Genomic DNA, 12970 nt, shown 5'->3' on the forward strand with positions numbered 1-12970 from the left:
TCATGTCTGCCCTGCCCTCTCTGGGGCCGGGAAGACGACAACGAGACCCAACTCCTCGCAGGTGGGAGCTCCAGCTCGAATGGACGGGTTGAGGGAGGGGGGATCCGCCAACTGTTTGTGGATTGTGGGAGAGCGACTTTGGGAGTGGAAAGGAGGCAGAGAGAGACGAGGGACTGGCGGCTGCTTGCTTGTTTGCTTGCCGCAGCTGCTGCTTGAGCCTGAATCTGGGCCTTTGGGGTGTGTTCAATTCAGTTCGGTTCCATTCCAGGTTCTACTGCGACCTTGCAGCTGGGGGGGAGATGATGGTGGATGCGATGTACCAGGTGGAAGGGGGCGGGATCATGGATGGGAGGGGAGGGGTGTGTAAGTCCGGTGGAGGGGAAGAGAAGCACCCGGGTGGGAAAGGAAGCGGAAGGGAACGGGGAAGGGGGGGGGGAAGAGGCGGGCAGGATATGTTTTTCTTTAATTTGGTAGGCCTCAAAGAGTCAATACAACCGCCAGGTACAGACCGGGAGGTACTTTGGCCGCAAGGAACGGATAGTCCTCGTGGCTCTCGCTCTCTCGCTCGTGGTGGCACTGGCACTGGCAGCAGCGCAAGCACACTACTCGTGCCGTCTTTCTCTGCTCTGTACCCTACTTGGTACAGATACTCCTACCTACACAGCAGACCCCAGGCAAGTATACATGACTTAGCGTACTGGTCTGTACGTACCTTGCAGCAATAGCAGCAGGGAGCCCGGGATGGGGTCAAGCACACTGACACCCGGCCGCGGCGAGGTCAGGGGGTGGTGGGGGGTGGGGGGAGGGGAAATTGGAAAATGAGGGAAAATGGGAAAATGGAACGTGGGAATGGATAACGAGATGGATGAAGGAGAGGAACGAGGAGCAAGTCGGGTCGTCTTCCGCGGTTCCAAGTCCAGTTAGACAGAGAGTCTCCGTCAGGAAATAGACGAGCGAGCTGCCACTCAGTTAGACTTCCTGTCCCTGTCTCCCTCCCTCTCTCCGTCTCTCTCAACTGAGGTCGAGAGATAGGGAGGGCAATGACGACGAGAAACAAAGAGAAAGAAAAGACCGTCTATGAGACTTGGACTCGGACGTTGCACTAGCTTCTGCGTCTGCTTCTCTTCTTCTCTTCCTTGGCCCTGTTCGTCTTCTTCGTCTGCCACACATACGCGCGCGGCGGGAAAGGATTTGAGAAAAAAGAAAGAAAAAAATGAGGGGACAGACTCACACACACAAACTCACGCTGACCAGACGTAACTGGGCTTGCTAGGCGTGCTAGGTAAGGAACGTGGATCGGTACGGGGTCCACCACAGGTTCGTTTGGCCGCCTTGTACCTTGCAGCACCTTGCGTCGCTCGCTCGCCGTACTATGTAGAGAGCAGTGGGCGAGGTACTTTTGGTAGACTGCAGGTACCACGTCGCAGTCGCAGGGCGTGCCCAAGTGTCTGCTGTCCTTGGTCCGTTGCCAACCAAGGACACAGAGCAGTCAGTGTGCCTATCCTTACCTGAAGGCCCTGGCGCTCCCGGCCTCGGTGACGGGAAGGGAAGGGAAGCACTCGTCGCTAGTTGGATACTGCTTGGTGGTGTCTGTCGAATGTTGCCAAGTTTGTTGGCTGCTTGTCTCGCTGTCGCTCTGTGTGCTGTGTGCTAGCCGCTAAGGAATGCTGAGCTAGCACCGAAATCCACGAAGGTTTGGAGTCCCGCCCGGCGCCGCGTCTCAAGTCGTCCCAGCTCAATGGACTAGTGACCAAGATGGGTAGCTTAGCTTAGCTAGACCTCGGGCTATATGGTAAGCACATTAGCACGAGGACGCCAGCTTGTGTTTGCCGAATCTGTCGCTTGCTGTTGTTCTGTGCCTCTTGGTTATCGTGGATTGGCGACTCAGGGAGGCCTTTGCGCGGCAAACAGCCCAGGCTCAGGAATGAGGCCAGCCAGCAAGCGAGTAAGCAAGCAGGGCAGACGCCACAGACAGGCCTCTCGGGTATCCGCAAGGGCAGGGGAAAGCCGTTTGGACGGTTTGGATACCAATGTTCCCCAGCCAGGGCAAGTCTCAATGAAGCCAATGACAAGGGAGTGCCTTTCACTGGCCTATAATTGGCCCGTGTCGTTCGTCTGCCACGGTCGTCTGGGATCGCTGTTTGTGACCCCCCGACAAGGTGATCCACGTCGAGGCTTCAACTCTGGCCCGCGTAGCCTCTGTTGGTGCGCCGTCCGTCCGTCTTGCCAATGGCAGTGACAACGCACACTAGCCCTCTTTTGCCAGTGTCCGATTCCTGAAGAATCTCGATGGATGACGGCACTTTGTATGTGTGCCTGGCCTCTTTGCCTTGGGTTGCTTGGTTTGTTGTGGTGTTTATGCGCGTGTCGTCAAAGCTTCTAACTTGTTTCCAGACGGACTCGTCACAACTCCATGAGTCTCCTCTTCGGCTTACTAGCTCCGGCCTGACAGGATCCACTAAGGCAGCAAGACTGGGGTTCGGTGAGCAATACGTCCCAGCCAGCACTTGGGCAGCTCGAAACTTGGTTTGTTGGTCGACTGTCGCACACGACGGCGTAAAGGTTGAGGACGTAATGGATGGCTTCCCTGCTCTGTTCTCTCGATGACCACTCGGCGGCAATCCAACAGCTGTTGAAGAACGAGTGTGGCTGCACAAGTGGGCTTTTCCCACCCACCAAGGAATGAGGCCAGTAAACGCCTCGCTCAGCCCCCCGATCCAGCTCGTCGGGACGCCCGGCGCTGTAATTCTCCAACCCAAGCCCACTTGATCGTGTTTCTATTCCCTAACGTTCTTTGTTCGCAGGGCACTTGGTGTGCTTGGTGTGCTTGGTATACTTGGCCAAAACTCCTGACCCTGCCGTTCTTTTGTTCCAATGTCTCTGCCTCAAACTTCGGCTCTGTGCCGTCGGCTCTGCCTCTTTTGCACCTGAGACTTAATGACGAACTAGACCAAGGCTTGACAGAACGTGAGAGCAGGTCCGGCAAAAATCAAAGTGGGCCGGACAGGCGGTCCCCAAACAGTATGCCCTCGACCTGTGAAGTCAGCGGTCGTCGTTGGTTTGTTGCTTGTCCTTTGCCGCCGTCAGCCCTTGCTGCGGCAAGCCAAGGATCTGGGACACGCCTGCAAGTGCAAAACCCCTGGGGAGCAGAACGGTGAAGAGAGAGCACCGGTAACCAGGCCCCCGGTAGGAGGCAATCAATTGACCGTACTTGTGCGGTTGGCAAAAGATTCCAAGTGGGATGAGGGCGTGGATTTTGAGCTACCAAGTGGAAGTTGATTTCTGACCGGCGAGGACGTGCGGGCCTTCGGTGACCAGAGGAAAGGGGAAAAAATAAAAAGACGCTGGCCCCTGTTTTTGGACGTTTGGGTGCTTTGTGTTGATCCTCTTTGGTAATCGAGTGGACCGGGCCGCGCTGGTTTCGGGTAGGCAATGGAGACTGCTGGCGAATGGCTCCTCTTTGTTCGCTAGTGTCCTTAGTCAGGCTGTCTACGAAGTATTCGTATTTGACAGGTATCAAAAACGTACACCGCAGTGGCCACGGTTTGCGTCACCAGAATATGACTGCTGCCCGCTTCGCCGAGGGTTCGGCGGTTTGGCCCAAGTATCCGTATCTCGACAGTGTATCCGTACTTCGTAGAGGTACCTCGTCCTGTTGGAGAGCAAGAGTCAAGTGCGCCAGAGCGTGCCCCGTCCTTCTAGAACCTGGTCCAGGTCCTTTCTGAAATCTTGAGACAGCGGGATACCGGCCGCTTGTTCCCCGGTGGGGACGGGGCCGGGGTCGGTGGAATGACGGACAACTGACAGGCCCTGGTTGGCTGGTTTGGATTTGAAGAGCCGTGTTTGCCTCGCTATCGTCTTGCACCAAGGACCAACGCAGTAACCGTTAAATGAGAGGGCCAAAGGCCGCTGCAAGACGGGATGGATAGGACGCTGTCTATCGAATTGGCCCTCGTACCGGCTCGTTTGCTTCCGCTTGTCGAGCTTCCAGGCCAGTCGTTCTTCGCGGCAAATTGAGCAGAGGGTATGGTCATTGTTCGTAAGGTCAAGGTCCAGGTCCAGGTCTTGGAGACTGTGGTGAGCCGGATCTCTTGCTTTGTGTTCCGTCGCCTCGCCCCGTCTCGCCTCGTCTTGGTTCCCGCAGACGAATGGTAAGGAAATAGATGGATCAAATTTTACCGCGGCGTCTTGTCGGCGACGGCCTGCGTTGGTTACGTACGTATATCGAATCCTGCCGAATGGCTGCAAGGTCTATTTTGCCGTGACGCCTGTCTATTTTCGTGCCGTTCCGTGCGTGCAAGCCGGTTCTGTCACTTGTGATTTGCAATGTGTCGTTTGACTTGTTGCTCAGCACGGCGCCGTTGCTGATCTGGACCGGTCAATGGTGTGCCGTTGTGTCGCGTGCCACGACCACGGAACGATGCTCAGACGGCGAGCGACTGCTGATAACTGGCTATAAGTCTGGCCAGGGGACCAAATGGCATGCAGCGGAATCTCGTGCTTGTCGTAGATAATGACGTTTCCCTCGATATGTCTTTCTGGGATGAGTCCCAAAGCGTTGTTTGACCTTCCCTTCGCAGCCAGCTGGACGATTTATCTGCAGCAGATTGCCAGGTGTGTTGCGTCCTGCCTGTTGGGGTCCAGTGCCGATAGCGTAACGTGGTAGCGGGTGGTGTGTCGTCGTCCCCCGTCCCGGTGGGTGGCACGGGTGGGTTCCGCCCAGCACCGGGAACAGAATCCTCTGAACCTTCTTTTCCCAGACTGACTATCCGTACCTGGTGAGAAGATCGGCGGACCAGAGGGAGAAACGAGGCAACGTTGATGAATTGTGACAAATGTTTCCGCCTGGTTTCCGTGCAGATTTTCCCTTTCCCTATCCAGGACGCCTGGGCTACGTTACTAGGGACGGACACAGGCAAGTTCAGTTCGATCGGGGTTTCTCCGAAGTTGCAAAGTCAAATTCGATAGAGGAGTATTCGCACAAATTACGAAGTACAGAGAGACAAGCTGAGGGGTAGAATTGAGAACAGAGTCGCAGCCGTTGGGCCGTTGCGCTAATCCACGACTAGATGTCTGGTGTAATTGGGATCGCTGTCCTTCATCCGCAAAGGAAGATCAAACGAATTATGGATATCCGGTCGACCGGTAGATCGTCTCCGTGCTTCCAATATCACATGAAGGATGAAGACATTATCCAGAGCGGTGGCCCGGTGGGTGACCAAGACAGAGGACGGCAGTTTGTCCGTATGTAATTATTATTCGAAAACGGGACGAAAGGAGCCAAGGAACAGAATGCCGCGTCCGCTGGTCCAGATGGGTTGTCGGGAGATGGTATCTGCAACGGCGGGCGAGCGATTTCGGCGTCCGAGACACCATGCAGCAGCACCCCAGCGGTCGGGGTTGACCGGCGGCTGTGCCTGATTCGTGGGATGACCGGCGAAGTGAGGGAATTGCGCACACCGCGACTTTGACTTTGGTGTGCCGTGTACTGTACAAAGCCGTGGGACGGTGGGAGGGGTGCTGCAGAAGGCGTTGTTGAGGAGGGGGATCTCTGGACCAGTGAAGATGTGAAGTTGCGAAGTCGCGAAGTCGCGAGGTTGCAGATTGGAATCAAATCGAAGCTTTGCCTTTTCGTCCGGTGTGGCAGGAGCACAGGAGCGCACGCCGGTGGCAAGCGGAAGGCGGAAGGCGCAGTTGCGGCGAGTGCACCAGGTCCTTCCTCTCGCCATGTTAGTCGCCTCGGTCAAGGTGCAGGAAGCGCGCGTCGCACGGGAGCTGCGACTTACCAGATCACCGAAGATTACCTAAGACAGCAGCTTGTGCTTCTGTTCATGCTTGACGAATATGGAGGCTGAGCTTGGGGACGGGAACAACAGCTAGAGGAGCCACTGTTGCGCCGGCCGACGAAATGCAATCCAGACGAGACCAGGGCACAGCGTTTGGCCAGTTCTTTGAAAAGAAAATGGGTCATTTATACATTAACTAACCTGGGCAAACAGCACACGGTTCATCTTCCACCTCAAGAAAACCCAGCAGACAAGAAATTCCCCGATACCCAAGAAAAGGAAGCTCGAAATCAGAAGTCCGGAGCAGCCTGTTAGTCGGCGTCGATGATTCGTCTCAACGGTGTGGTCCTGTGTCCATGTCCGATGCCGACATGAGGAGAGGAGAAAGGGGAAGAGGGGGGGGGGGGCAAGAGTTGCGAACTTGCGCAGAGATATTTGCACTTGCAGTTGCATATTGCATATTACAAGGGCCCCTTCTGCTCCAGCCTCCGTACGCGCCCGCCACCAAGACCCGACTGGGGCCTTGGCCGCGGCTCGGTACTGCAAGCCTGACTTTGGCAGCTCGTTTGGTTTACAGTACCCAATCCTTGAGGGCCTGTCGATGTCGTCGCTGGTCTCGACCCGGAGCTTTGCCCATCGTCTGGATATTGCGTGCCGCCGGTGACGCGCGTGAGCGGGAGTTAAAAGTGGAAGACTGACAAACGGGTTACGGCACGTCGGGCATGGGCTCCGTTGCCGTCTTTGTCCGTGGGATGGTGGGATGAACGGCACCGAGGGAGAACATCCCCTACCCTTGATTTACTAAATTCTACCAGCTAGTAACCATGTTGACTTTGGAATATCTAGCAGTATTTCTCCTTCCTATCTACTTACTCATTCACCGAAATTGAAAATGCCGCCATAGCTCAGATAAGACGCAGTGGAGAGAAGTTGAGAGGGAACAAGCGCAAGATAACAAATCACCTCTGGTCCGCGCTTCCCCTCATCCCACTGACCCTGGTCGATGGAGGGCTGGCTGAGGTATTCGAGAACACCCGGCATTGCATGCCTTCATCAGCCGTCGGTCGAGGCGAGCAAAGAAGGACTTCCCCTCTTCTTTCTCGAGCCTAGGCGCGTTCATGAGTCGCCTGCTGATCCGAGCCGAGGCTCAAGATGCTCAGCTCTCCCACCACTCCATTCCTATTGTGGCCGTATTATTCACCTCATCGATTGCACAACGTTACTAATAGAGAACGCGGGTTACCGTTCAGACGGTCAAGGTCCCCGTCATTGAGGTCAACATCCAACTCATCATGTCCGCCCGTACCGTGAGCAAGTGTCGAGACTTTCCGCTTTGCCTTCGCCGCCGCCCCTTGACGGCTTCTTCATCCTACTCTGGATTCTCGCGGTATACGCAAGATATGTAATGATTTTATGAACCACAAATACTCGCTCTTTGGTTCTCTGCCCAACATGTTGCTGCCGTTGGTATCTGGGGTCTGCTATGGCGTAAGACTCTATTGGTTGGCTTGGCCCTGCGGCACAGGCTGACATTGAGGCTGAAGCCGAAATTAGGGACTCGGGGTGGTCGATTAGCAAGGAAAGCACTTCGGAATAATCTGCGAGCTGCTGGGGTTCGGGTAGACTGGTGTGATGGGAATGATGCTAAGTTTTTCTTCAACTTATCTTTCGAAAGCTAAGCCGTCATGTGAGGCTTGTAGTGTGTCCTTTTCCAGTGTATTGACTCGATACAGATAGCGATGAGAGTCGAAAGGAGGTATCGACCGTTGCTCATCTCGAAATAGAGTCAGTCACGCCGTCATTTGCTCCCAGGGACTGGAGGGAAGGTGAATTCGTGGCTAATGGCAGCGATGGTGTTATAGTTGATGAATTGCAAAGAGTGCGGTTCAAAACATGCAAATAATGTAAAAAGGCCATGATTGCTAAATATAATCGAAGAAAGCGATAAATACTAGGTATTAAACATGTCGTACAAATTTCAAAGCACTCAACCTCTTTCAAGAGTTGAGTCATCATAAAGAGTAAGTAGTCTTTGTATTTGCAAACCCACACCCATTCAATCATTTGATATGTGAACTGGAAAACTTCAAGGATACGAGCTACTGAATGGTGTAAATATAGATAAGTGAACCTGAACACACGTAGCTACTACCTCAAGTATATATTGCTCTCTATGGCCGTCCATTTCACCTATTACAAGCACCCTACTCCACATCCCATCTCCAACGGGCAGCTGAAGTCATTGAAGAATTGATAAAGCTTCTTTCAAACCTCTATTAGGAAAGATGATTTGTAGGTCGTTGTGAAAAAAGAAAAAAGCAATCTTTATAAGACGTGTCCCCGATTTGTCGGTGTCTATCAAAATGGGACTGACTTGAGACGAAACGCAATTGGCCAAGTAATTATTTCCCTCCGCAGATCGCTGCAAGCACCAGCGAGCATCAGTTCCCTTCTCTTCGACATTTTGAAAAAGCTTTTTCTATCTACCGGCCACTGGCGAATTTGGCAAACTCTTGTCGTAAATTTGAGTTCTAAATTTTGCTCTCCGCCTGCTCTCCGCCGTCAGGGTAGGCTACATTTCGAGTATGACAATCCATCAATGTCCCCCGAGCCACAAAGGAATCGCCCTACAAAGTCTTTGCTTGATTTCAGAATAAATTGAGCGCTGCATTACTCAGACCTTCTCATAGTCGAACTTGGGGGGTGGATAGCGGCTTCTGACGGTCAACCTTTATTTAAAAATAGGCAGTGCCAAGGGCCTTTGTAAGGTTCTCTCAATAGAAACAAATTATGTAGTGGAACTATCAGACATGTCACATTGATAACCATTTTGCACCAGATATGCCAGATTTGACATGAGAGACTCATCCGAGCACACAATGAAGAATCACGATGGGGTGCCAACGAACGTCATAAATCGCGCACACATTGGATTTGGTCCCAACAGAATCAGACAGACATCACTCCATATACTACTAGTCATTCAGTTTCATCAGTCCTCCACCATTTTCGTCACAACACACCATAAGTCGCACCACTTGATCCGTATTGTATCTCACCACCCTCCATCCACCTCCTCCACCTTACCTAAGGCAAGGCCCCACAATGGAAGACAGAGCGTCACGAGTGTGATCACGTTTGGATTTAGTGGAGCTCTCCCGTGTAGGCTGTGGTCCGTGCAGCTGTCTCCATCACGTGATGACACTAGAGCTCGCAACCTCGAGGGCCTTGTGCCCAGCGTCTGCTCTATCGTCAAGATTGAGTCAATCCCACCACCTTCGGCTCTATCTTTGGATCATCTGCATCTCCGACCGCATTCTTCAGTCCCAGTATCCATTGGTTGCTCTAGAGATATTGCCAGAAACGCACCGCGCCCGCTCACTACGGTATGTCATCAACCCATTCCCCGCCCTTGAGGGTCACCAGGGGGGGGCGCTGCTCGAGCCGAGCCTTTGTCGCAACGACGTGGCCCAGCCCCTACTCCGTAATCCGACTCCTGCTCCAGGGCCTTGCTTCAGTTCCATGTCTTATTTTTTCAAGCTGGTGTGCTAACGAGACACATTCTCATCCAGACACTCTTCTGCCGCATCCAGCGCGTATTCGGACACAATTGACGAGCTTTTTGCCTCCTACACACGCCCTTCTCTGTCGAGCTCGCTCGACTCGCCATCTGGCCCCCTCCCTTCCTGATAGACTACATCGCCAGACCGAGTCAAAATCAACAACTCCCGTACCCTCCCAAGTACACACGAGACACGAGCCCTGACGCACCCTCACGCCATCGACGTGGTTCATGGGCGATCGAGGTCAGCACAATACACTGCGGTACCCGGGAACCTCCATTGTCTGAGCCGATACTCGATGCAGCTGGACCCGTACTTCGATTCCCATGCGCAAACGCGAGCTGCCCTGGCTTTCCCTCGTTTCCAATCTCACATAAGCTGCTGCTTCAAACCTTTTGCCTCGTACACCACGCCTGCATCGTAATCGAGGCACGGCCCAAAAAACTCTCCACCCGCGAATGTCAGGTAGATGGCCGATGGTACTCGCTATCTGGACCACCCTGTCGGAGATCTCTACCTCAACCCTCTCATACCGAAAGAAACCGCCGCCGACGCCGCACTCCTGAACACGCTCTTGAGCCATTTCGCCGCCAAAGACTCGAACCCACCCACATTATCCAAACCGATCCCACAGGCCCATCTGCTAGGGATGTTCTCCCAGAATCACCAGCAGGGCCACAGCTCCCGCATCAATGGGGGCCCTGGCGGCCGGGGCATCCCAATGCTGTACAATTACCAACAACAACAACAGCAACACCACCAGACTCACCTTCAGCACCACCAAGCTGCCCAGGCCGAACACGCTGCGCACAATGGCAACGGCGGTGTGATGGGCCACCACTCGGCCTTCTCCTCTGGCGTCATGGGGAATTCCAGTCCATACAGCAGCAATGCTATGCAAAACGGGCAAGGAGGAGCCACGCGGGGAGGACAAGCACAGCAGATCACCGAACATTGGGCGGAACAGCTCCGACTCTACGACGAGTCTAAGCAAGCCCACCGTGCCATGACCGAGCAGAACCAGCCGCATTATTACGCCAGGCTAAAGGCCTCAGAGAACCGTGGTATTGCCGGGCCCCCGCCTACCTCGGGCAAAAACGGCGACGACGATGCGGACGACAGGAGACGACCCTACAGCGTAGAAAAGAACAGGGAACGGCAGAACTGGCACAACATGGATCTCAGCGGCCAAGGACTGCGTAATCTCGCGCCCGCTCTTTTCCGCTACCAGTTCCTCCACGACCTCTTCATTGCCTCAAACAGGCTTCAGAGTCTGCCACCCGCGATCGGCCAGCTGCGCCAGCTCCGATACCTCAACATGTCGTTCAACCAGATCAAGACTCTCCCCCCAGAACTCGGCATGTGCACCTACCTCAACCAGCTACTCCTCTTCGACAACCAGATTCAGACTCTCCCCTTCGAGCTCGGCTCTCTGCACCTGCTGGACGTTCTCGGCATTGAGGGCAACCCCATCGACCCGGATATGAAGCAGGAGATCATGGAGAAGGGCACCAAGAGCTTGATCAACCTCCTCAAGGAGCAAGCCCCGAGTAGGTGCAATCGGTCATGGTTTTGTTTATCATCGTCAGCTAACCTTTGTCACAGTCCCGATGCCACCCAACCCCAGAAAGCTTATTACTGTGCAAGAAGATGTTTCGCCCACTTTAGAAAAGGTCAGAGTCTTTTCTTGGAACGTCTTGTGCGACAAGTACGCGACGCCACAAACATACGGATACACGCCGACGGGCGCATTGAACTGGGAATACCGGAAGGATTGTATTTTCAGTGAATTGAGAGAAAAGGACGCGGATCTGTTGTGCCTGCAGGAGATCTCGACGGAGGCGTTCAAGGAAGAATTCAGCCCGGAACTGGCACAGATGGATTACAAGGGTGTACATTGGCCCAAGACCCGCGCGAAGACGATGGCAGAGAAGGATGCACAGGGCGTCGATGGCTGCGCGACGTTCTACAAGGCCAGCAAGTGGATTTTGCTCGACAAACAGGTCATCGAATTTGCCGCGATCGCCATCAATCGGCCAGACATGAAGAACCAACACGACGTCTTCAACCGTGTCATGCCAAAGGACAACATCGCCGTTGTTGTGTTCCTCGAAAGCCGAGCTACAGGCGCACGCATCATTCTGGTCAACGGACATTTGGCCTGGGAGTCGGTGCTGGCGGATGTCAAATTGATCCAGACTGGTATCTTGATGGAGCAAGTCACAAAGTTTGCCGAGAAATACGTTCGCTGGCCGGCACTGAAGGACAAGAAGCCCATCACCTTTTCTGCTACTGGTAAAGACGGAGACGAGCCACCGCCGCCGGCCAAGGAACCCGGGCCCAGCCAAGAATACCGCAACAACACCGACATTCCCCTACTGGTCTGTGGCGATTTCAACTCAACCGGAGACAGCTCAGTTTATGAGCTATTGTCCATGGGCCGCGTTCCTCCCAACCACCAAGAGCTCTCGTCCTTCCAGTATGGCAGCTTCACGAGGGACGGTATTGAGCACCCCTTCAGCCTGCGGGATGCCTATGCCCATATCAAGAATACTCCCGATGAAATGCCCTTCACCAACTACACGCCCGGCTTCTCAGATGTCATCGACTACCTGTGGTACTCTACAAACACGTTAGAAGTGGTGGACCTGCTTGGCCCACCTGATGCCGAATACCTCAAACGGATGCCGGCGTTCCCCAACTACCACTTCCCGGCCGACCACATTCAGATCATGGCCGAGTTCGTCATCAAGGCTAGAAAGGACAAGAAGTCGCCGCACCCGGAACCAGATTTTGGATCAGGAAGCCAAGGGCAAGGACGGTAGACGGGGGCGTCCCGACGACTTGTTTCCAGTAGTTTAGTCTTCAAGGCAGTCGCGTGCGTTCAGGGAAATTCTTTTGCCGGAGTTTAGGATTGCGATGCTTTTCGTGAATCGGAGGAACTGGCGGGGGGATGGTCTTTTGGCGAGGGAGGCGAAAGTTCATGAGATGACAGCAAATACAAAACAACTTGAGAGAAACGGAAGGAAACAGGCGACAGGCGGGGTCTGGGTGGTTCTTCATCGTCGGAAATGCATCGTCAGGGGCGAACGGACGTCTGTGGACACGGCGGGGTGAATTGGGGGCGAGGCTTTTGTAGATGGGCGGGTTGTGGCACATCACCAACCAGCTGCGTTTTCTCTTGCGTTCAATGCTTGTGTTTTTCTTTTGGCCTTGAACTTGTGTGATGACTAGCGTGGCGTTTCTGGCCCGAATCGAAGCTGCTGATGAATGTAGGACATGAGGTGAGATGATGATATGGACGGCAAAGTGAGATCTTTGCGAGTGCTGCTCATACTGCGTATGTCGATCGGACCTGGCCGAATGGCTGGGAACGTCTTGAGCGTTCATCACACCGACTCGGCTGAAATCTTTGGCGGTGCAAAGAGCTTTCCCTTTGATGGTGAAGATCGAGATTGATGGTGGAGGCAGAGCAATTTAAGAGACGGGCCGTGTTGCTGCCCATTATCGGCAAACCTAGATGTTCTCGCCCGTGTTCAGTGCCACCCGGCTCCTGAATGGTCGGGTTGATGTCTCGTCTTCATCTCATCTTTTGAGCTGTGTTGGCCTTTTATTACCAAA

At 54.0% G+C, this 12970-nt stretch overlaps 3 protein-coding genes across 3 annotated transcripts; 2 read left to right on the forward strand and 1 right to left on the reverse strand.

The window, feature by feature from the left end:
- Positions 1-2358: 2358 nt before the first annotated feature.
- CORC01_07553 (uncharacterized protein) lies at positions 2359-2607 on the forward strand (the record flags this gene model as incomplete). Its single annotated transcript, XM_022619189.1, has 1 exon — positions 2359-2607. The coding sequence occupies one exon, from the start codon at positions 2359-2361 to the stop codon at positions 2605-2607; it is 249 nt and encodes an 82-aa protein (XP_022474268.1).
- Positions 2608-3669: 1062 nt separating this feature from the next.
- Positions 3670-5729, reverse strand: CORC01_07554 (uncharacterized protein; the record flags this gene model as incomplete). Its single annotated transcript, XM_022619190.1, has 2 exons — positions 3670-4202; positions 5273-5729. The coding sequence occupies 2 exons, from the start codon at positions 5727-5729 to the stop codon at positions 3670-3672; spliced, it is 990 nt and encodes a 329-aa protein (XP_022474269.1).
- A 4089-nt stretch (positions 5730-9818) lies between these two features.
- On the forward strand, positions 9819-12174 carry CORC01_07555 (endonuclease/Exonuclease/phosphatase; the record flags this gene model as incomplete). The annotated part of the gene is made up of 2 exons (XM_022619191.1): positions 9819-10899; positions 10955-12174. The coding sequence occupies 2 exons, from the start codon at positions 9819-9821 to the stop codon at positions 12172-12174; spliced, it is 2301 nt and encodes a 766-aa protein (XP_022474270.1).
- Positions 12175-12970: the final 796 nt, after the last annotated feature.

This window comes from Colletotrichum orchidophilum (assembly GCF_001831195.1).
Source record: "Colletotrichum orchidophilum strain IMI 309357 chromosome Unknown Scaffold_61.1, whole genome shotgun sequence".
NCBI lineage: Eukaryota > Fungi > Ascomycota > Sordariomycetes > Glomerellales > Glomerellaceae > Colletotrichum > Colletotrichum orchidophilum.